The sequence below is a fragment of the Scyliorhinus canicula genome, chromosome 6 (genome assembly GCF_902713615.1).
Source record: "Scyliorhinus canicula chromosome 6, sScyCan1.1, whole genome shotgun sequence".
NCBI lineage: Eukaryota > Metazoa > Chordata > Chondrichthyes > Carcharhiniformes > Scyliorhinidae > Scyliorhinus > Scyliorhinus canicula.
The window spans coordinates 36,400,471-36,425,992 of NC_052151.1; the positions used below are offsets into that span (position 1 = coordinate 36,400,471).

At 47.6% G+C, this 25,522-nt stretch overlaps 1 protein-coding gene across 1 annotated transcript in view; it reads left to right on the forward strand.

The window, feature by feature from the left end:
* The window catches only part of cdk19 (cyclin-dependent kinase 19), a 347,911-nt gene that overhangs the window by 161,981 nt on the left and 160,408 nt on the right, over positions 1-25,522 (forward strand). The window contains exons 5-6 of the mRNA XM_038799152.1: positions 12,383-12,440; positions 20,253-20,384. Coding sequence (XP_038655080.1) covers positions 12,383-12,440; positions 20,253-20,384 — 190 coding nt within the window. The remainder of the gene's footprint in view (positions 1-12,382; positions 12,441-20,252; positions 20,385-25,522) is intronic.

Genomic DNA, 25,522 nt, shown 5'->3' on the forward strand with positions numbered 1-25,522 from the left:
CTCCCTCTCCAGGAACATCCTCCTAACCCGCGGGGCCTAACCCCGACCACACAAACCTCAAAGTCATACTGTTCACCTTCCTAAAAATGGGCTTGGGGATGAAAATCGGGATGTTCTGGAACACAGGCAAAACTATAGCAGCATCATCATCGTCACTGTCTGTACCTGGCCTGCAACATCAATGGCAACACATTCCACCTCTTAAAGTCCTCCTTTAGTCCCTCCACCAGCTGCGCTAAATTCAACTTATGCAACTGGGCCCAACTCTGTGCCAAGGTAGCGAAAACCCGCTCCCGCCAACTGAAACGGCAGTTCCCCAGTCTCCTCTCCTGCCCCTGTGCATTGATTGGAAACAACTTGCTTTTCCCCATATTCAACTCATGCCCCCTGAAAAGCGGCAAACTCCCCCAGCATCCTCAGGAAGCGAAAGTATCATACACACCCCTGTCTGCCTTAATGGTGCCGAGGTGGAGATGGTTGACAGCTTCAAATTCCTAGGTGTGCACATCACCAACAATCTGTCTTGGTCCACCAACGCTATGTCCAAGAAAGCACAACAGTGCCAAGTCATCCTCAGGAAACTTAAGGAAATTCGGCGTGTCTAACATTGACTCTTATCAACTTTTCTAGACACACCATAGAAAGCAACCTATCTGGCTGCATCACAGCCTGGTATGGCCGCTGTTTGAAATATATAAAAGGAGGTTGTCCGCATCAAATGAAACCAGGTGCTTGACCCACCACCCTCTTGAATTCCTCAGTGCCATTGCCAACGGCTCAATCACTAAGGCAAAGAGCAGCGGGGAGAGCGGACACTCCTGCCTTGACCCCATTGCAATCCAAAATACCCGGAGCTTCTTACCTTGTTTGTTCAAACACCTGCCTTATGTGCATTATAAACAGTTGAACCCAATCCACAAACTCCTGTCGAAACCCAAACACACACAACACCTCAAACAAAAACTCCCATTCAACTCGGTCGAATGCCTTCTCCCAGTCCCTTGTCACAAATACTTCAACCTCCCGCTCCTCCGAAGGCATCATAATAACATTAAGCAACCCCTGAACATTTGCTGACAACTGCTGTCCCTTCACGAGCCCCGTCTGGTCTTCCCCTATCATCCCTGGCACACATTCCTCTATCCACGCCGCCAACACCTTTGCATTAATATTCAGCAGCAAGACAGATGATACGACCCCCACTGCTCCGGGTCCTGTCCTTCTTTAGGATAAGCAAAATTGAGGTCTGAGACAGTGTGGGGGAGAGTTTCCCCTCACCCTCGACTCATTAAATATCTCCACCAGTAAGGGCCCAATCTCCATCCCAAACTCTTTATAAAGCTCGACTGAGAACCCGTCCAGGCCCAGGGCCTTCCCAGCCTGCATCGACCCAGCACAGTCCATAACCTCCCTCAGCCTGATCGGGGCCCTCAGTCCCGCCACGTTCACCTTGGGAATTCCAACCCATCTGGAAACCATCTCATCCCTTTATCCCTCGTTAGGGGCTTGGACTTATACAGACCCCGATAAAAAACCTCAAAGACCCCATTCACCCCCTCCCCCTTTCCCTGACCCTGATACCACCATACCATTCTCATCTCTCACCCTCCCAATTTCCCTCGCGGCGGCTTGCTTCCTCAACTGATGTGCAAGCATCCTACTCGCCTTCTCTCCGTACTCATATATCGACCCCCCCCCCCCCCCCCCCCCCCCCCCGGCTCTGTGCAGTTGTCCCACTGTCTTTCCCATAGACACAAACTGAAATTGCATCCGCTTCTCCTTTAATGACACCTCATCCGACGGCACTGAATGCTTCCGATCCATCCTCAAGCTGTCCTCCACTAACCTTACCCTCTCCGCCCATTCCACTTTCTCCCTATGCACATGAATAAAAATGAATTCCCCCCTCACCACCACCTTCAACGCCTCCCTCTGCATGGAGGCCGAAACCTCCCCCGTCTTACCCAGCTCCACATAATTCCAACCCCCTTGTCCGCCAGGAATCCCACATCCAGCCTCCACTGTGACTGCTGGGCCCCCTCCTGCACCACCTTCAAAATCCACCCAGTGGACGCATGGGCCGAGACCACAATTGCCGAGTACTCCGACCCTACCACCCCAGCCACCAATGCCTTGTCCAAAACAAATAAATCAATTCGGGAGTACACCCAGTGTGTGTGAGAAAAAAGCGAAAACTCCTTTGCCCTCGGAATCTCAAACTGCCACGTTTCTGCCACTATGCTCCAGGAACCCCAACAAATCCTTAGGCATCGTTGAAACGTTCCAGAACCTAGGGCACAACTGATCCAACCTTGGATCCAGAATCGTGTGAAAATCACCCCCCATAATCAGCCAGCGCGTGTCCAGGACCGGAATCTTCATTACGATCCGCCTCAGAAAATTCACATCATTCCAATTTGGGGCATATACATTCACCAGCATCACAGGCAGCCCCTCCAGCTGCCCACTCACCATCACAAACCTTCCACCAGATCAGTCACAATACTGCCCATCTCAAAAGCCACCCTCTTGTTAATCAGCACCGCCACCCCCCTCGTCTTCATTTCTAACCCCGAGTCGAACACTTCATCTGGTCCCCCAACCTCAGGTGCTTCTGCAAAATCCTAACGTCCGCCTTTTCAAACTCCTTAACCGAGCGGAAACTTGTGACCTTTTGACCGGGCCATTCAAGCCCCAGATGTTCTGCGTAATCAACCGGGCGCGTTGATCGAATCTGGGACCTTGCGCCGTGAGGCAGCAGTGCTAACCACTGTGCCATTGTGCTGCCCCTCACAGTTCAACTATAATCCCTCTCCAACCAGCTCCCCAGGACCACATCTCGCTCACCCCGATATGTCCACCGCCATCTCCTCTTTCCCAACTCTGCCGAAGTCAGCCTCCCTATTCCTCCCTCCTTCCCCACAAATCCAGAAACAATGACAAAAGAACCCAACCATCCCCCACAATCCGTCCACAAACTGAACCCCCACTTCACTTCCATTAAACAGCTGACCAGCTAGCATGGTGGCCCCCGCTCGAGTCCCTGGCCTACCCCTTTTCCCCCAACCGCTCCCTCACCCACAACTCCCCGCAAACCACAGTGAAAAAGAGGAAACAGTGAAAAAAAACACACTCACCCACTCCGCAATTGTGTCCATCAAATACACCTATTCACCCATCCTACAAACACACATTCCCCACCTTAACATCTCCATAGTTCAATGTCCACGCATTGAACAGTCCATGGTCTCTCATAAAGTCACCTGCCTCTTACCCAACTCCGCTCCCAAGTTCTGGTAAATTCTCATTTCCTATCCAGGTGCAACTTCTTGTCTGCTTCGCGCATCTCAAAATCTTTTCCTTGTCAAGGAAGCAATGCAACTGTATCACCATCACTCTTGGAGCTTCCCCCTCCTTCTGCTTCCTTCTCAGCACCCTGTGTGCTCGGTCCAGCTCGGGGAAATAGAAAATTCTATCCTGTCTCTATCTCTTTGCAGTCTCTCGGTGTCTTCCCCTGAGTTTTCTTTCCATCGGTTTGGGGGGGGGGGGGGGGGGGGGGAGGTGGTACTCATGATTTTGCGTGCTGCGGCAGCCTTTAAAAATGATCTTTGAGGGACTAAGCTGCTTACAGGGAAAATAGACAGGAGGGCAATTCGGCCCTTTGAGCCAGTACCACCATTCAATATTTTAAAAAAAATTTAGAATACCCAATTCATTTTTTCCAATTAAGGGGCAATGTAGCGTGGCCAATCCACCTAACCTGCACATCTTTGTGTTGTGGGGTGAAACCCATGCAAACACTGGGAGAATGTGCAATCTCCACACGGACAGTGGCCCGGAGCTGGGATTGAACCTGGGACCTCAGCGCTGTGAGACTGCAGTGCTAACCACTGCACCACCGTGCTGCTCTACCACCATTCAATATGATCATGGCTGATCATGCAAATTCAGTATCCCACTCCCGCTTTCTCTCAATACTCCATGATCCCTTTAGCCGCAAGGGCCACGTCCTGCCCCCTCCAACAAACTGGCCTCAACACCTTCCTGAGGTAGATAATTCCACAACTTCACAACTCTCCGAGAGAAAAAGTTCTTCCTCACCTCAGTCCTGAATGGCTCACCTATTACTCTTAGGCTCTGACCTCTAGTTCGGGACGTTCCCAACATCAGGAGCATTCTTCCCGCCTCTAGCCTGTCCAGTCCCATCAGGATTTTATATGTTTCTATGAGATCCCCTCTCATTCTTCTGAACTCCAGTGAGTACAAGCCCAGTCAATCCAGTCTTTCTTCATATGTCAGTCCTGCCATCCTGGGAATTAATCTGGTGAACCTTCACTGGACACCCGCAATAGCAAAAATGTCCTTCCTCAAACTAGGAGACCAAAACTGCACACAGTACTCAAGGTGTGGCCTCACCAAGGCCCTGCGTAACTGCAGCAAAACATCCCTACTCCTATACTCAAATCCTCTGGCTATGAAGGCCAGCATGCCATTAGCTTTCCTCACCGGCTGCTGTACCTGCATGCCAACCTTCAGCGACTGTTCCACCATGACACCCAGGTCTCACCGGCTGCTGTACCTGCATGCCAACCTTCAGCGACTGTTCCACCATGACACCCAGATTTTACAGCCTGCTGTACCTGCATGCCAACCTTCAGCGACTGTTCCACCATGACACCCAGATCTCACAGCCTGCTGTACCTGCATGCCAACCTTCAGCGACTGTTCCACCATGAAACCCAGATCTCACAGCCTGCTGTACCTGCATGCCAACCTTCAGCGACTGTTCCACCATGACACCCAGATCTGACAGCCTGTTGTACCTGCATGCCAACCTTCAGCGACTGTTCCACCATGACACCCAGATCTGACAGCCTGCTGTACCTGCATGCCAACCTTCAGCGACTGTTCCACCATGACACCCAAATCTCACAGCCTGCTGTACCTGCATGCCAACCTTCAGCGACTGTTCCACCATGACACCCAGATTTTACTGCCTGCTGTACCTGCATGCCAACCTTCAGCGACTGTTCCACCATGACACCCAGGTCGCGTTGCACATCCCCATTTCCTAAACTGACACCATTCAGATAATAATCTGCCTTCCTGTTTTTAGACTCACCGACGGAGCACCACTAACCCTCGGTGCTCATGACCTTTCACCAACCTACACTCCTTAATTTGGGTGAGAAAAGGGCCACAGAATTCCATCTCGAGTGGGAGCCACCAAATTCAGTATCCCACTCCCATACCCCTTTAGCCTCCACCGGAAGTCACCAATTACCTTCCTAGTTGCTTGCTGCATCTGCATACTAACGTTCTGCGTTCCTTGTACAAACACAACCGAATCTCTTTGAACATTAACACTTACACGTTGCATACCTTTCAAAAAAAATTCTGCTTTTACATTCTTAATAACCAAAGCAAATAACTTCACCCTTGCCAACATTATACTCCACCTGCCATCTTGTTGCCCACTCACTTAACCTGTCTCTATCTCTTTGCAGCCTCTCAGTGTCTTCCCCTCAGTTTACCTTTCCATGGTACTCATGATCTTGTGCGCTGGGGCAGCCTTTAAAAATGATCTTCGAGGGACTAAGCTGCTAACAGGGCGATGCCCACCCCACCAGTATTACTTCATGGGACCCACCTCTTTATACTTTTCAGATTAAGCCCTGCACGAAACAGCAGCGAACGCCACTGTTGCTGCCGCCGGCTCCAACACTGCTTTTCCCGCCCAGTATCGGCCTTTTCCAATATCTGGAAAATCGCCCTCTCTCTTCATCTAAGTCATGAATATAGGTTGTAACTAGCTGAGGCTCAGTGTCGATCCTTGTAGCAGTCCATTAGTCACTGCCTGCCAGCTTGAAAAAGACCCGTTTAGGTGCATTCCATGCTTTCAATCCATTCACCAATCTTCTATCCATGCTAAGATATCGCTCCTAACTCCGAGTCCTTATTTTACCTATTAACCTTTCGTGTGGCACCTTACTGAATACTTTTTGGAAATCCAGGCATATTACATCTGTTGGTTCTTCTTTATCTACCTTACAAGGTACATCCTTAAAAAACTAGTACATTTGTCAAACAGAATTTCCCTTTAGTAAAACCATGTTGACTTGTTCTAATCACATTATACTTTCCTAAGTGCACTGGTAAAACTTTCTTAATAATTAATTCCAGCCTTTACCCAACAACTGATGTTAGACTAAATGGCTTGTAGCTCCTTGTTTTCTCTCTCCCTCCTTTCTTGAAAAGTTATGTAACATTTGCCAACTTCCAATCTAATGGGACGGCTGGAATACCACCGGCTGCACTTAATGTACCCCATTATTGTGCCATGGATATTAACGTATGGTAAACTTGGATAACTACGACATTCTATAATCCGTGTCATTTTTCCAGTTGTTTTCCAACCTGTTTCTCTCCATCTTTTTCTCTTTTTGCTTTTGTGGGCCTTTCCCATATCTTTTCCTATTCTTAACTCATGTTCTGCTAGTGCTAATAATTATACTTTTGGTTTTCTATTAAACAGTTCAGGTCATTAATTTGCACTCTCCGATTGTGGTCTCTAGTATTTTTCCTCCTTTAAGAACAAACTGGATGTCACGGTGCCGAGGTCCCAGGTTCGATCCTGGCTTTGGGTCACTGTCCGTGTGGAGTTTGCACATTCTCCCCATGTTTGTGTGGGTTTCGCCCCCACAACCCAAAGATGTGCCAGCTAGGTGGATTGGCCACGTTAAATTGCCCCCTAATTGGAAAAAATCAATTGGGTACTCTAAATTTATTTAAAAAAAGAACAAACTGGATGGACTGAATGGCCTATTTCTGTTCCATTTTGTTTTTCTCTTTTAACATTGTTTAAAAAAGTTTGCTTATCTTTCAGTTATCAGTTCTCACACAGAAATGATAATTGGTCCTTTCTTGTTCCAGATTTAGACTAACCAGTTTCTTATCGACAGTTCCTTATTTCCATGCATAGCAATGTACAGCTGGAGTAGGAGTGCCCAAACCTTCTGTTTTTTGTGTGTACCATGAAACTTCTCAGGCCTCATATAAAGTTTAAACGAAGCTGTGTTTCCATTGACTTACATACATCATAAGCTGTAGACACTGATGGTGATTTGACGTGGCATGTATCCCAGAATGAAGAAAAAGTATTCACAACTGACTTCTTCAGATTTTGAGACTGACATAATTTGAACGGGACAAACCTGTCAATAAAAACATGGAGGTCAATTCTAACTGAATGAAATTGCCAGAGCCAGAGGGAAGCATCGGACATTTGGCCACTGCTGTGTTTCAGCAAAGTTTAAATAATCAATTTAAACCTGGAATGGGCATCTTTGAGGAAGAAAATACTGGCGGAGATTTTCCAGGCTCTTGGAGGGTGCAGTCAGAGATAGGAAGGCTAGTATGCTGCCCCTCTGCCCAGACCTCAATTCAGCTACTTGAGTGGACAATTGAGGGCCTCGGCTTGCCTCCACTGACATTTTACCAGTAGCAGCGTGCCCTACACCACATGATGTGGAGATGCCGGTGATTATACCTCTCCAGTCGCACTGTCTAGACCTGTAAAGACTTAATTCGCCGAATTCAAAGTATCGTGTTGCATCATTGGCTTTGTCTATATATGCTGTGTTTGTGTAACTTACCTCTTCACTCACCTGATGAAGGAGCGACTCCGAAAGCCAGTGATTCCAAATACACGTGTTGGACTTTAACCTGGTGTTGTAAAACTTCTGCACCACATGGGGAGCCACCTTCTTGAGTTGCTCACTCCAGATATTTTAGAGGGCAGTTAAGAATTAGCCATATTGCTGTGGACCTGGAATCACAGATAACCTAATTGCAATGTTGGTGTGGGCCTACTTGTGACACTAATAAGGATTATTACTATTATTATTATTCCCCCCCCCCCCCCCTCAGGAGCGGCGTTGTGTGAATCTCGGGCGCCGGGACTTGACGCTTGCGTCAAAGCGGCGCGCCGAGAATGAGGCGGCCGGCGGAGCCTAAGTGACGTCAGCCGCGTATGCGCAGGTTGGCTGGCTCCAACCCGCGCATGCGCGGTTGCCATCTTCCCCTCCGCTGCCTCGCAAGACATGGCGGCTTGATCTTGCGGGGCGGTGGAGGGGAGAAAGAGTGCGTCTCTTAGAGACGCCGGCCCGACGATCGGTGGGCACCGATTGCGGGCCAGACATCTGACGAGCCGCCTGTGGTGCTCGATCCTCTCTCCGCCCCCCACAGGCCCCACACTCACCTGTCGCGCGATGTTCACGCTGGCAGCGACCAGGTGTGGTTGCCGCCGGCGTGAACCAGTCAGGGTCGTCAGGCCGCTCGGCCCATCCGGGCCGGAGAATCGCCGGTCGGCGGGAAAAACGGCGAGCGGCGATTCTTCGGGCGGCGTGTCGCATTTTGCGACATGCCATTTTGGGGGGGTGGGAGAATCGCGGGGGTTGCCAGGGTGGCCTGGCGTGATTCGCCCGGCCCTCCCGCGATTCTCCCCCCCCCGGTGTGGGGAGCGGAGAATCGCGGCCCATCTGCCCACCTAATGCCATCTGTCAGCAATTGGCTGATAGCCTCGAATGTTAAGATGTGCCAAGTGCTCAATATCAATAAACCAAATGGTGCCAAAAATGGAAAAGTATTCAATTTTCCAGTTATGCATCTCTTTGAAAATTGAAATTGAAATTGAAAATCTCTTATTGTCACAAGTAGGCTTCAAATGAAGTTACTGTGAAAAGCCCCTAGACGCCACATTCCGGCGCCTGTTCAGGGAGGCTAATACGTCTTTGATATGTCGTAAAATTCAACCCACCACTGCCAAAGCTATTTAAATCATGTTTTCAGACAGACACTACAGCTCTGTAGAAACTTATCTAGACTGATGTGATTGTAAATAATATATTGTGGAAATCTGATTCAGCGTGAAGGTCGGCAATTCTGTCAGATCCACAAATCTGCCATTTTTTTGTTATTTTTCAGCATTGGAATAGTTCTCATCATTCAGCAGAACATTGGTTTTAATTAGTAAAGTATTTCTAGCTGAGGATGAGGTGTTTAAGTTTCCCAAACAATTCAGTACAAACAGTTCCGGAGAAAATATTACTCAATTGCATATCTTCCAATGATATGCAGCCTGATAAGAGTGGATACAGAGAGAACATTTCCTTTTGTGGGAAGCGGCTATAAATATAAGATCGTCACCAAGAAAACAAATGAGGAATTCAGAACAAAATTCTTTACCCAAAGAGTGGTAAGAATGTAGAATCACAGGGAGCGTTTAATGTAAATAGTATAGATGTATTAAAGGTGAAACGAGATAAATACTTGGGGAGAGGGTTGGCCATGAAGATAGAGGAAGATGAATAAAGATGGGAGGAGGTTTGAGTGGAGCAAACCACACTGGAGTGGACTGATTGAGATGGCTGGCCTGTTTCTGTGCCATAATCCTGTGCAATTTGTCTACATTTTCTAGCAAAGAAGGAACACATGTTTTTGTTGGAATATGTAATACTTCCATGTTGGAAAAGTATTAACTGATAAATGTCTTCTCAGCTTGTAACCAAGCTTTGATTACTGGATTTGTGCAACAATCTTTTATTTAGACGTTCATGTTGGGCAGGGGGGGTGGGGGGGATTAAAAATAACAGCTGGATGCACACAGCAAGTCTTCCAACATCTGTAAAGAGAAAAGTCTATCTCTGATTTTGAAGACAAGTAAATCATATATTAATCTAAATTTAGATTAACATCTAATCCATTAGATTTAATCCATTCTGAATTTGTTCTTGCAGAACTGTGTTTTTAAAAAAATTATATTTATTGAGGTTCTACATTTTAACAAACAACACAACAAAACCACGGAAATGGCACAGCACCACAAGAAAAGCTAAAGGCTCAACATACATGAATTCAGAGGTGACCAGGAGAACAGCAGTAGAACTGGGTCAATACAGTCATTAGACATAACCAAAAGCCCCATCAGAGAAAAAGGGAGAAACAGGATAAAGCCATGAAAACATAGTTAAATGGTTCACACTTTCCCACGCAATTGGGTGTAATTACCACAGGAGTTCAGGACAAATTCTTCACGCCATGCTTGGGCACGCACCAGTATACCTTTCCCTGAACTCCAACAGCGCCAGAGGCACCAATGAAACAATGCCACCTCCTTCCCTTGGATACAGATCTGCCTGTACCCCTGCAGCATCATATCACGGATTCCTTACACCCACGCATTAAAAAAAAGAAAATTCGCAAGAACTCCAGTTCTAAAAGGATGTTACATATTTACCACACAACGCAACATAATCCCAGTACAGAACCAGCATCATTCCATAGAATTATACAGAGAGGACCAGCAGCTATATATTCGGATTATGATCAGTGCCGTTAACACCTCCCAACAAAAACGATGGGGAACTATCAGGATTGGATCACAGGATAACAAAGGGTCAGGACCCAACCATGGGTCCGTATTCTCCTGGCGCACACTTACTATTGTTGAGAAGGAAAAAAACCTGACGGTGGGTATGGGTGTATCTGGGGCTGCTGTGGGAGTCAACAGCAGTTTGATGATTTCTCGATGATTCCAATTAGCAAAGTACCTTCACTTAAGAGAATAATATAAGGCCAGTGGGTGGGGGCCCAACCGACGACAGACCTCGAAGACCAAATACATTGGGCGTCGTTGAACCCAATACACTCAGCCTCCAAATCAGGATTTGTGTGACTAAATTCCCCTCCAACTTGATATTCTGATGACACCACCATAGTGGGTCGGATTTCAAACAATGCAAGACAGAGTACAGGAATGAGATAGAGAATCTGGTGAACTAATGCGACGACAATAATCTCTCCCTTAATGTCAACAAAAAGAAAGAAGATTGTCATCGACTTCAGGAAACGTAGAGGAGAACATGCCCCTGTCTCCATCAATGGGAACGAGGTAGAAAGGGTCGAAAGCTTCAAGTTTTTAGGTGTCCAGATTACCAACAGTTCTGAAATAAAGACTTTTTACTTAACATTTTCTTTGCATCCCTCTCCTCTCCTCTTATGTGTGTCTGTCTTGTGTGTGTGTGCAGAGGGTGGGGGGGGGGGGGAAGTTAAAGTGTGGGATTAAGAATTAGATAATAGTTAACCAGTTGTATTTGCTGCAGATTTCATTACAGTTCTTGTTATAAATAAAAAGTAATTGCCTTTACAGTTACAAACCTGGTGACTATAATTATTGGGCAGACAAGGGCCAAAGATTCGGGTATTTTTCTTAGAATTATTGGTTAGTTTAGTTGTGTTGCGACTTTTTATGGTTCCAAGGGAACCTCAACTTTCCAGTGCAATCTCTGTCTTGATTAGGCTGCCGAGATTTCAGAGCTTCCAGCCCCGTGATTTGGCTGCCAGCCTTGGGAACCAGCCCACCATTCTCAATAGGACAGTCAGCTCAGAGGTAGCCAATTCAGAGGCTGCCTCCTGGAATGTCGCTGTACTGATCTCACTGCCAATCACTGTGGGCTTGGGACCCCGAACTGGTCTTGACATCAGAGTTCCTAAACCCGTGGGAAAATCCTACCCAATACTTCACATGTGATATGTTTGTGACAGGAACCTGTGGGAAATGCAAGCTTGAAAATTGGTCTCAACACTTTGATGCAGCCTGTTTCAGTCCGAACCATGGGGCTGGATTCTCTGACCCTCCGCTTGAATCCCGCCGGCCGCCGAATTCTCCGGAGATTCGGCGGGGGCGGGAATCGCGCCGGTCGGCAGTCCTCCCCCTGTGATTCTCCGGCCCGTGATGGGCCGAAGTCCCACTGCTGTAATGCCTGTCCCACCAGCGTGAATCAAACCACCTCCCTTACCGGCGGGACTGACGGCGCGGGCCTGGCCTGTGGGGGCACTCTTTTCCTTCCGCGTCGAACCATAGCCTCCGCGATGGCCGACACGGAAGTGACCCCCTCCCCTGCGCATGCGCGGGGATGACGTCAGCTGACGCTCCTGCGCATGCACGGACTTCCGGCCGGCGAAGTCCCTTCAGCCCCGGCTGGCGAGGCGCCAAAGGCCTTCCACGCCAGCCGGCGGAAGGGGATCCACTCCGGTGTGGGTATAGCCCCTTAAGGTGAGGGCTTGGCCCCTAACCTTTGAGGCGACCCAACGCTGGAGTGCTTCACGCCACTCCATCCCGCCAGGACTCCCCGCCCCGCCGGGTAGGGGAGAATCCAGCTCATGATGTATGCAAGTAATTATGGAAATTCTTTTGGAGAACGATGCTTAAACTATAAATATAAAGATGTGTGATCCATATTATACTAACCCACTGTTTATATTTGAACTTTAGTTGTGAAAGATTAATGTGTCTTTCATTGCCTTTTTGTTTTTGTTCCAGAAACCAGCAAATATCCTAGTAATGGGGGAAGGGCCAGAACGAGGCCGTGTAAAGATAGGTAAAGCCACTATTTCACACTTTTTCATGATGAAGTACATATTCCTCTGTGTGTAAAGTTAAATGATATGGGTGGCCTTTAAACCACACAAGGACAAGCCTACAAAGTTAATTCAAGAACAGGTTAAGGAACTGATAGACTTCTTCAAGAAGCACAACTACGGAGAAGTTCTATGTATGGCTTCAAAAAGTCATACTAAGTCAAGTCAACTTAAATCAAAACATAAAGCAAAAAATACAGCGAGGTAGATTTTTGATGTGACATGGAGTTTATACAGAATATGCTACATGTACCTTAACTGAGAAATAGTGAGTAGAAGAAAAAGAAGAGACCTCACCCTGATATTCATCTCTGCCACCCTCGATGAAAACTGAACCATGGGCACCCGAATACAGAGTCACAGAATTGTTACAGTGCTGAAGGAGGTCATTCGGTCCATCGTGTCTCTGAATGAGCAATCGCTTAGTGCCATTTTCCTGCCTTCTCCTTGTGAACCTGCACATTTCATTCTTTTCAACCAGCAGTCTCATTGCTTTTTGAATGCAGAGATTGAAGCTGCCTCCACCACACCGTCAGGCAGTGTACCTTAACATGCTGCAGGAAAATGTTATTTCCTCACATCGTTTTTATTTCAAATCTGTGCTCTTTTTCTCAATTCTTTTGTGGGTGGGAACAGTATCTCCCTATCTATTTTGTCCAGACCCCTCATGATTTTGAACGCACCAATCAAATCTCTTCTCAGCCTTCTTTTCTCCAAGTAAAACACTGACCCCTGGGGAACTACATGGGAAACCCTCCAGCACAAAAATTGTATAGAATTTTTTTAGTAAAGGTGTTGAGTTACAGGGTGTTGTTATGGGGGGGGGGAGTGAATGTTCTGCTGACGAGGGAGGGACTTGGGCTGAGGGACAGAGAGGAGGTTGGGTGCGGGGGCTGCCTGGGGATGGACCGGTTGAGGCGCGGAGCACGGGCTGGAGGCGGACCTAAAAAAGAGGATGGCTGGATGGGGGGGGGGGGGGGGGGGGGGCAAATGAGCCCCCCAACTAGGCTGATCACCTGGAATGTTCGAGGGTTAAATGGACCGGTCAAAAGGGCGCGTGTGTTTGTGCATCTTAGGGGATTGAAGGCGGATGTGATAATGTTGCAGGAGACTCACCTTAGAGGGTGGTGGGTGCCTGGAACGCTTTGCCAGCGGAGGTGGTAGAGGCGGGCACGATAGCATCATTTAAGATGCATCTAGACAGATATATGAACGGGTGGGGAACAGAGGGAAATAGACCTTGGAAAATAGGAGACAGGTTTAGATAAAGGATCTGGATCGGCGCAGGCTGGGAGGGCTGAAGGGCCTGTTCCTGTGCTGTAATTTTCTTTGTTCTTTGTTCTTAACGGACCAGGTTAGACTGAGGAATGGCTGGGTCAGTCAGGTCTTTCGCTCGGGACTGGATTCAAAGACTAGGGGGGTCGCGATCCTGATCAATAAGCGGGTAGAATAGTCTCGGATGTGTGGTCAGTGGGAAACTGGAGGGGGTGCAGGTGGTATTAGTAAATGTGTATGTACAAAATTGGGGTGGTATGGAGTTTTAAAGAGGATGCTGGGAAAGATACCGGACCTGGACTCGCACAGGTTGATTATGGGAGGGGACTTCAACACAGTTATGGACCCTCGCTTAGACCGGTCAAGCTCAAAAACGGGCAGGGTGCCAGCAATGGCAAAGGAACTAAAAGGGTTCATGGAGCAGATGGGGGGTGGTGGATCCATGGAGATTTGGGCAGCCGAAGGTGAAGGTGTTTTCCTTCTACTAACACGTCCATAAAGTGTATTCCCGGATTGATTTCTTTAATTTGAGCAGGGCCTTGCTGGCAGGGGTGGTGGACACGGGGTATTCGGCGATTACAATCTCAGACCAGGCTCCACACAGGGTTGACCTGCAGGTTAGTAAAGACAGTAACCCACGCCCGCACTGGAGGTTGGATGTGAGACTTTTGGCGGATGAAGGGTGTGCGAGCGGCTGAGGAAATGTATTCAGAGCTACCTGCAGGTCAATGACACGGGGGAAATTTGAGCAGCGGTGGTGTGGGAAGCACTGAAGGCGGTGGTCAGGGGAGCTGATCTCGATTCGGGCCCATAGGGAGAAGGTGGACAGGGCAGAGACGGACCGACTGGTAAAGGAGATACTACAGATCGATAGGAGGTATGTGGCGACCCCAGAGCAGGGCTTTTAAGGGATCGGCGGAGGTTACAGGTGGAGTTTAGTTTGCTGACCACAGGGAGGGTGGTGGAGCAGCTGAGAAAGGCGAGGGGGGCGATCCTTGAACATGGAGAAAAGGCCAGCAGAAGACAACCACTATTGATCAAGCTGCCAAGTTCTAAAAGACATCAGCCAGCTGGCCTGCGGTAGGTACTGAAAGAACTAACATCAGTCAAATAAACAACTTGACCCGTCTTCGCAGCTTTACGTGTCGCAGATACATCTGTTCACAATAGATTTTCCGCAATTGAGAGATGGCAGAAATATTAAATAATTATTTCACTTTTCTATTTACTGGGAAGATAAAATAAACTTGTCATTAGGTGATGAGATGAGTAACAAGGGGCGGAATTTTCCGTTCCTGATGCTAAGCGCTGGTGCCAACGGAGCATCCGCGGGTGTTTCACGATGGGAAATCGGCACGAATCCCTCATGATTTTGGTGCCGGTGTAGGGCTAGCACCAGCACCACGTGAAACGCCTGCGGATCGCGCAGAAAACGGCCGGTGAATCGCCAGGTTCCAGGCCGCGCATGTGCAGGGCTGACTAGCTGCACCAGAAAACATGGTGCTGGCCATGCTGGACCACTTACCCGCCCACCCCAGGCCCACTGGCCACCCCCCCATCACTACCCACAGCCTAGAAGAAGCCCCTCCGGCCAGGGGCCGAGTGTGGCGGCGCTGGACACTGTCCGCAGTTGGCACGCCAGGTTCCAACTGCTGGGACCACACGTGGTCCGTGCATCGGGAACTCGGGCCATCGGGGGCAGAGCATTGCAGGTGTGGGCTGGCTGACAACGTGCCAACGGCGTGGCAACTGCACGCGGCGAGTGCCCCGATATTACTGCTTTGGACGGGGCGGAGCATTGCGAACTGGCTTCAGACCGGTACCTTCCCTGATTCCGGTGTTGGACGCCAATTTCCACCTGATCGCTGATCCCGATTTCGGTGTCGGGCTACGAAGAATTCCGCCCAAAATAAGTACATTCAAAATAAAAACGATGTGTTAAACAAACTAAATGAACTCAAAGAGGATAAAGCCCCTAATCAAGAGGGATTGCATCCACGTATTTTGAAAGGGAAGAGATAGAAGAGACATTGCTACTTATATTTGATAATGTGTCACAAAAAAGGTGTGCTAAAAGTGAGACTGGGAATAAGGGTAGTTATTCAGAGTGGCCGAGGTTGAGAAGTGCTGTTCCACAAGGATCAGTGCTGAGACCATTGCTGTTCACAATTTACCTGACCAATTTGGGATCAAAAATACAATTTCTAAATATGTGGATGACACCAAATCGGGAGGAATAGACAATACTGAGGAAGATTACAATAAATTACAGGAGGACATTAATAAACTTGCAGGTTAGGACAGCATGTGGCGCAGTGGTTAGCACTGGGACTGTGGCACTGAGGACCTGGGTTCCAATTCCGGACCTGGGTCACTGTCCATGTGGAGTTTGCACATTCTCCCCATATCTGCGTGGGTTTCACCCCCACAACCCAAAGATGTGCAGGCTAGGTGGATTGGCCATTCTGAATTGGCTCTTAAATGGTGAGAAAATAATTTGGTCCTCTAAATTTGTAAAAAAAAAAGAAGAAAAAATAAATAAACAAACTTACAGTTGTGAAAATAATTGTCAACTGAAGTTCAGTACAAATAACCAAGGTAGGTCACATTACTGGAAGCTGCAATTCTCAGTAGGGGGGGGGGGAGAGAGAAACAGGTGACCTTGGACTACAAATACATCAATCATTAAAGATAATGCCACACGTCAACAAGGGTATAAAAAGAAAATCAAGCACCGGGCTTTATTCCTAGAGAGATAGAATTGAAAAGTAGTGAACCTACACTGAGTAATGTGTGCAGTTCTGATTGCTGTATTGTAGAAAAGACAAATGGCATTGGAGAGGGTGCAGAGGAGATTTACGAGGACTATACCCAAAATGTGTGGGTGTACACCTTCAAAAGCGAAGGCTGTGGGGGGACTGAATAAAGGTCTTTAAAATTCTGAAAGGCATTGATGATGTGAATACAGAGTAGTGTTTCCTCTTGTGGGAAATAGCAAAACTAGAGGCCATCGATGTCAGATATTCACCAATGGTGAATTCAGAAAAAAACCTCTTTACTATTAGAGTGGTATGAATGTGTAACTCACGACGAGGAAGTGGTTGAAGCAAGTGGTATCAATGCACTTAAGGGGAACAAGACAAGTAATTGATGGAGAAGGGAATAGATGGTTATAATGGTAGATTTAGATGAGAAAAGATGGGAGGAGGCTCAAGTGTGAGGTTATCCATTTTGGTAGGAATAACAGTAAACGGGATTATTATTTGAACAATAAAATATTAAAGCATGCTGCTGTGCAGAGAGACCTGGGTGTGCTAGTGCATGAGTCACAGAAAGTTGGTTTACAGGTGCAACAAGTGATTAAGAAGGCAAATGGAATTTTGTCCTTCATTGCTAGAGGGATGGAGTTTAAGACTAGGGAGGTTATGCTGCAATTGTATAAGGTGTTAGTGAGGCCACACCTGGAGTATTGTGTTCAGTTTTGGTCTCCTTACTTGAGAAAGGACGTACTGGCACTGGAAGGTGTGCAGAGGAGATTCACGAGGTTAATCCCAGAGCTGAATGGGGTTGGATGACGAGGAGAGGTTGAGTAGACTGGGACTGTACTCGTTGGAATTTAGAAGGATGAGGGAGGATCTTATAGAAACATTTAAAATTATGAAGGGAATAGATAGGATAGATGCGGGCAGGTTGTTTCCACTGGCGGGTGAAAGCAGAACTAGGGGGCATAGCCTCAAATAAGGGGAAGTAGATTTAGGACTGAGTTTAGGAGGAACTTCTTCACCCAAAGGGTTGTGAATCTATGGAATTCCTTGCCCAGTGAAGCAGTTGAGGCTCCTTCATTACATGTTTTTAAGGTAAAGATAGATAGTTTTTTGAAGAATAAAGGGATTAAGGGTTATGGTGTTCGGGCCGGAAAGTGGAGCTGAGTCCACAAAAGATCAGCCATGATCTAATTGAATGGCGGAGCAGGCTCGAGGGGCCAAATGGCCTACTCCTGCTCCTAGTTCTTATGTTCTTATGTTCTTAAGTGGAGGTCCGAAGATGTGTAGGTTAGTTGAATTTGCTATATCAAATTGCCTCTTAGTGTCCAACAAAAAGGTTAGGGTTACGGGGATAAGGCAGAGGAGTAGGCCTCGGTCAGGTGCTCCTTCAGAGTGTCGGTGCATACATGATGGGCTGAATGGCCTCTTTCTGCACTGTAGGGATTCTATAATTCTTTTTTTCTTAGATTATTTTCCAATTAATGGACAATTTAATGTGTCCAATCTACCTACCCTGCACATCTTTGGGTTGTGGGGGTGAGACCCACACTTGCACGGGGAGAATGTGCAAACTCCACGCGGACTGACCCGGGCCGGGATCGAACCCAGTTCCTTGGCATTGTGAGGCAAAAGTACTGGGATTCTTCGATTCTATGGAGCGTAAAGACTGGCGCAGATTGTTGCGCTGACTGGCTTGTTTCTGTGCCATGTATCCTACCTCATCCTATGTAAGCATTGTGAAGTGTGACCCCACAATAGAGATGAAGTCCTGCCTTTACACTACCACCGTGGTAACTGGAATAGATTCAGAACAAATCAGATATCCTATACATAGGTGTGTGTTTGCAGATATTGCTACAAGACCAATCTTCGTTAGGGAGACATTTTGGAGTTCCCAGCTTCTTTGGGCTAGTATGAGATTGTGTTCCTGATTGTTTTCACTGACCCTGAACTGCAAAGTGCGTAGAAAAGAATGTCAGATGAAGGCAAAAGAAAGCTCATTTCTCCATGGTCAGGTCACCTGCCGACTCTCCTTGTCTGATAAAAGATGGATATTTTTGGAAATTAGGAACTGTCAAAACTCTCACGAGGATCATGGGTAAACCATCATTGATCTTCCCGTGGGACTTCCAAGGCCACCTGCCTGGGGCCGGATATAAAAGCTGGCTCAAGACAGGGCCGAAACAGACTAGTCCCCCCAGCAAGGATTGTACTCGGAACAAGATTCTGCTTTACGCAGAATTTTGTCCATAGTTAAAATAAATTTTTGCCTGCTTCCTCGTTACTAAAGGAACAAAGACACAAGAAGCTTGATTTTGTTGTAACCCTCACAAAGGCCATGGGGGATCACTGATTGATCTCCCCGTGGGCATCGTAGATTATGGGTTCCTGTGTTGAGCGGATGGGGGCCCACCCAATAGAGGCTCACCAGTGGGGCCTTAAATATTGAGACCCAGACTGGCAGTTCCCGATAGTCCCTGGCTGGGACATTTGTTTTATACTCTGCGGCTTTGCCTTTTAGCCTGCGCATCCTGGAATTATTACAGTTTTGTAAACAATACACTTGTACAAGTAATCTGGTTGTTTTCCTATTCTAGGCCAACAACATCACTGGGAAATTTTCATTTATTATTTAAATCAGTTACTTTCTTTAATGCGTGAAAGCAGCATGCTGATGTGTGAGCTGGGCGACAATGGTTAGCACTGGTTTAGCACACTGGGCTAAATCGCTGGCTTTTAAAGCAAACCAAGGCAGGCCAGCAGCACGGTTCAATTCTCGTACTGGCCTCGCCGAACAGGCGCCGGAATGTGGTGACTGGGGGCTTTTCACAGTAACTTCATTTGAAGCCTACTTGTGACAATAAGCGATTTTCATTTCATTTTTCACTGCTGCCTCAGCACCAGGGACCCAGGTTCAATTCCAGCCTTGGATTACTGTGTGGAGTTTGCACGTTCTCCCCTTGCCTGCGTGGGTTTCATCTCGGTGTTCCAGTTTCCTCCCACTGTCCAAAAATCTGCAGGTTAGCTGAATTGGCCATGCTAAATTGCCCCTTAGTGTCCAAAGATGTGCGGGTTAGGTGGTGTTGCGGGGATGGGGCAGGATAGCGGGCATAGGTGGGGTGCTCTTTCAGAGGATCGGTGCTGACTCGATTAGCCAAATAGCCTTCTTCTGCACTGTAATTATTCTGACCAGGCAAGGTAAAATATTAATATAAAGGCAAAATACAGCGGATGCTGAGAATTTAAAAATAAAAGCTAAATATGCTGGAAACACTCAATAGGTCAGGTAGCATCTGTGGAGAGAAACAGTTACTGTTTCAGGTTGAGATGATCTTTCATTGTAAGGTTAAAATGTTGCCTTTCACAGTAAGAATTGAACTGAAAAATAATGATTTAACTTGCATTTAGGTGCCATCTATTTAGTATCTGTGCATTTAGGAGTGAGGTAAGGAAAAAGGTGAATCTGGTCTCTGCCATAATCCCAAAATATTAAACATGTGTTAAAGGGATTATGAGCCTTTTTTTAACTCCTATTTTAAAGTGCTGAAAGTAATGGATGATAATTTAGTTTATGTACTGATTGGGGCCCCGCCAAATGTTTTTCGTAATGTAACTTTATATTATATAAACCATACACACTTTCGGGAATACCTGTACAATTGAGATTATTCATGTCAGTAATTAGAAAAAAGTCATGTTTTAAATTGTAATTTACATATTTTTAATTTCCAGCGGACATGGGTTTTGCCAGACTGTTTAATTCTCCACTCAAGCCTTTGGCTGATTTGGATCCAGTGGTAGTAACATTTTGGTATCGTGCACCGGAGTTACTGCTGGGAGCCAGACATTACACAAAAGCAATTGGTAGGTTACTAAATGAGGTTCCTTGTGAGAAACCAAAGTGGATAATTTCATGTTTCCCCACATAATGCTTCTTCTTGCTCAGTCACTTAATCCAATAGATATTATTTTGCATCCTCCTCACAGCTTACTTTTGGACCAGAACAATTAAAATTTTCAATGCTGATCTACAATGTAATCATTTAGATTAGGAACTCAATGATTTCCGAATTAAATGAGCAGTACGTTGGGCGGAATTGAATGTTGGTGACTGGAGTCTCACCTGCTGGCTGGAGAACTGGTGGGAGCCCCACGTCACCTCAGTTGGTGAAGGCCTGCTAGGATAAAGTGCTCATCAGGCATTTAATTCACCAGCATTGGGCCTTCGGATTTTTTTCCATTCCTGGAATGTCAGTATCGCTGGATGGGCCAGCAATCATTGCCCATCCCGAATTGCCCTTGAGGGGCATTTTCTGTCCATACCTCCCGCTGCCTGGGGAAAGCGGGCAGTGTTATCAAAGAATAATAATAACAATCGCAAGTAGGCTTCAATGAAGTTACTGTGAAAAGCCCCTAGTTGCCACATTCCAGCACCTGTTCGGGAGGCCGGTACGGGAATTGAACCCGCGCTGCTGGTCTTGTTCTGCATTACAAGCCAGCTGTTTAGCCCACTGCTAAACCAGCTCCTATCAGAACCCTCCCACCCGGCTTACTCACTCTTCCAACTTCTTCATCAGGCAGGAGATACAAAGGTCTGAGAACACGCACGAACTTCCCCGCTGTTACCAGACTCCTAAACGACCCTCTTGTGGACTGACCTGATTAATGCTACACCCCTGTATGCTTCACCCAATACCTGTGTCTATGTATTTACATTGTGTACCTTGTGTTGCCTTATTATGTATTTTCTTTTTATTTTATTTTCTTTTTATGTACTAAATGATCTGTTTGAGCAGCTCGCAGAAAAATACTTTTCACTGTACCTCGGTACACGTGATAATAAACAAATCCAAATCCAAAAGTAGGCCTATCGGTTAAGGATGTCAGTTTTCCGTCCCTAAAAGGCCTTAATGAACCGGATGGAGTTTTACAACAATCGCCAATGGTTTCATGGTCATCGTTAGACTTTTAATTCCAGATTTTTATTTAATTCAAATTTCACCATCTGCTGTGTTGGGATTTTAACCCAGACCCTCAGAGCATTACTCTGGGTCACTCGATTATTGTCCAGTGACATTACCATTACACCATTACTCTGATCTCTGGGTCGCTCGATTATTGTCCAGTGACATTACCATTACACCATTACTCTGATCTCTGGGTGGCTCGATTATTGTCCAGTGACATTACCATTACTCTGATCTCTGGGTCGCTCGATTATTGTCCAGTGACATTACCATTATACCATTACTCTGATCTCTGGGTGGCTCGATTATTGTCCAGTGACATTACCATTACACCATTACTCTGATCTCTGGGTCGCTCGATTATTGTCCAGTGACATTACCATTACACCATTACTCTGATCTCTGGGTCGCTCGATTATTGTCCAGTAACATTACCATTACACCATTACTCTGATCTCTGGGTCGCTCGATTATTGTCCAGTGACATTACCATTACACCACTGCCTCCCCTCCATTTAAGACCCCGGGGGTGGGCATCGCAACCCCAGCTTCCAAGAGCTGCTGACCAATCACACAATTACACAATTTTTATGGTGCACAAGGAGGCCATTCGGTCTGTTGTATTTGCACCAACTCTCCGAATGAGCATTATGACTTTGTGCACTGTAACGCTCCCCTTCACCAGTACCGCCAACCCTCCCCCTTTCCTTTCTTTCCTCCTTTTCCGGACACCTTATACCCAGGAATATTTAACACTCAGCCCTGCGCTTCAATGAGTCAGCTCTCTGTTATCACCACAACATCATATTTCCACATTCCAATCAGGACCTGTAACTCTCTAATCTTATTTACTGTACTCTGAGCAATTAAAAGCTGGATGCCCTCCGTTGCCAGTCACACCACTAGGAAAGCTGGCTGCTGCCAGAAAGGCATTTCCTAGAGGCCTTGAATCTCTGAGGAAACTAGAGCACAGGTGATTGAAAGCAGGATGGGGGTGGTGAGGAGGTAATTGTTAGTTGGAGGAGAGCGGGTTGAAAGAAAGGACAGGGGTGGCTCTGAGCAAGTTCCCCCCACCATCCCAATGTGGGGTTCCTCGCTCTGGAATGAAGAAGAAACGTCCAGAGAAACGTCCATGTCCTCGGGCTGAGGCCCTCTTGCCCGCTTTGGGAGTGGATGGTGGTCTGGTTTTGACAGGTTGGGTCCGGGAGGTGTGTAATGTACCAGCGACCGACATTTGCGAGTGGATCGTCGAGGTGGGGGTGGCATGGCTGTGGCCGGCAAAAGTGTCAGTGCTGCATGCAACTGGATGACAATGGCAGGCGGGTCAATGTCCATGTCTGAGTTGTCTTACAATACCAGGTGATTCACCTGAGGAAGGAGCTGTGCTCTGAAAGCTAGTGATTCGAAACATATCTGAGTTGACGTTGGAGTCTTCCGACGAGGTGCCAGGCATCTCAGCTTCTCTGGCTTCGACGTGCTGAGGTGACGGTGACCGGCATGGTGCTCTAGGCAGCAACAGGGACCACGGGAGGATCTGGACTGGTGCGTCTGGAGTCTGTTCTGGTTGCCCCTGCATGTGGCGCAGATGTGGTCCAGATGGTGGTTTGCTTCATGTCCCTGCACCCTGCTCGAGTATGAAACTGGACCCATGGCCCGGAATACCATGCATGATATTCATATGGTACTGGCACCAAAATTGCGCCGAATGCTGCATCCCCGGTTTGAACTCGCGCTACTGCGAGCGTTGACCTGCATCCATCTCGGAACGGTCCTGGAACTGGCGGACCCAAGCACCAATGTCCGGGATGACCAGGCTGACGAGGGTCCAGAGCCAATGGCCAATCAGCATCTCTGCCGGTGCCACACCCGTGGGCGGTGGGGGTCGTCTGGTAGCTGAATAGAAACCGGATCAGTTGCATTTCCAAAGACTCTTGAAAGTTTGGACCGTCTTCTTGGCGATGCTGGGTGGTTCGGGGCGGCCCATATATGTCGGATTCCGTTTGCAGTCATAAATGCTTTGAACTCCGTGCTGGTGAACGCTGGCCCGTTACCCAACAGGGTGCTGAATGTGTGTCGCAGTCTTATCGACTGTTGTCTTCTAGGTCACAGTCTGCACCTTGTGAACCTTGAGCCACTTCGAGTGAACGCCCACCACCAAGAAAAATGTCGCTTCCTGAAATGGGCCAGTGAAGTCGATATGAATGTGTTTTCCCCGCAATCTCCAAGGGTATATTGGTGCAGCCGCCGGGGCCTTCTGGTTCTCTTCATATGGGCTGCAGTGCGAGGCCACCTTCCCGATATCTGAGTCGATCCCGGGTCACCAGACATAGCTGTGGGCAAGCATCTTCATCATGGACACTTCCGGGTATCCATCGTGGAGGTCTTGCAACAAAAGCGCTCGACCCCATTCCAGGACGACCCCCAATAGGACGCGTCCTCCATGCTCAGCTCTGGGAGCTTTGACGTACAGGCCTGAAGGTCGTAAGGCAAAGCTCTGTGCTGGCCCCCATACAAGACCATGTGTCGGACCATTGGTAGCTGCAGGTCTGTCTGATTCTATTCTTTTACATGTTCTGACACGGAATCCATAAAGTGGAGGGCCGCTACTACTTACGCTGTGGAGGTCATTGCCGGTGGTCTTGTGGAGTGGGGTAGGCGACTCAGTGGGTCGGCATGTGGGATCCACGGTCCAGCAGTGTTACAGTGTATACCTGTACGTTGCTAGAAGCAATGCCCATCGCTGGACCCTGGCAGATGTGATCAGGGGAATTACTCGATTCTCCTTGAATAGTCCAAGTAATGGTTTGTGGTCTGTATAGACCATAAATGCTTGCCTGTAGACATACTGGTGCAATTTCTGGACACCAAATACAACTACCAGGCCCTCCTTCCCAATTTGTGCATAGTCCCGCTCGGCGTCGGCCAGCGTGCCCTGGCGTCGGTCTGTCCGGATGCATGAGGCTCTTGACAAGCGCGTAGGTGGGTCCCCCAACTGCCGCAGCAGGATAACGGTCTGCCTTTCATCCCCATTCGACCTAAAAAACATTGCACCCCTTCTATGTATTGGATCCAGTCATCGGTATCCATGTCGAACTGACCGAGTTTCCCGATGTGTGGCATCTCCCTGTCTGGAGGTCCCCGTTGGCCTGAATGAAGTGGGCTGGTGGTAGAATGCACGGCGGCTGTGGAAACTCCACTTCACCCTCGTCGCCAATGTAGATCCTGAGTGGGAGTGACGACAGGAACACACGGGAGGGGAGAAATAAATGACAGGTTTATTACGGTGTTCACAAACTCCGAATTATAAATCCTGTCCCCGAAGGGCCACCTTCCCTGACCTGCTGCCAGGTCAGCGTTTTTATACTGTGTGGATTTCCCTTGTTAAGGGGAAAGTCCGTCCCCACTTACCAGGGGAGTTCATACTCAGCAGTGTGAGGGAGCAGTCGAATGGAGCACAGTCCTTTGCCCCCAAAGAGCATTATAACAACCTGCTTAGGCTTAGATTTGAAAAATGGATGCTTGGGTGAGATACAGGGAGACTACTGTGTCCAAAATCATTCCAAAGTAAAAGAGGCAAATGATTTGGTTAGGTTCTTTTTTGAGTCTGAAGATAGCAATACTGAATTACCCATCCCCAGTGAAGGTGTTGTAGGCAGCACGTAGGTTTATGCAGCCAGTTCATCTCAATGATTGCAGCATTCAGCCCATCACAAAATTCTATGTAAGCTCAGTCAGGGTAGTTAATACAACTTACATCTAGCCTGAACTTCTCAAAGGGACGTCCAGTCAGGCTGCAGCAGCTGGTCAAAATGTTAATGACAGGCTTTGAGGGAAGGAGTAACACTAGCAATGGAGCAACAGGAAGAAAGAGGGCTCCCAGGCTCTCTACTGGAATGCTGGAGACATTTATCAAATGAGGAAAGGTCATGTTTAAGCAGGAAGTGAGAAGGCCTTCAAGGCTTGTCCTGCGAAGAGAATGTGCACAGGTGATGAGACCATCAATTCACGAGACACGTGCTTTAAGATATGAACAGT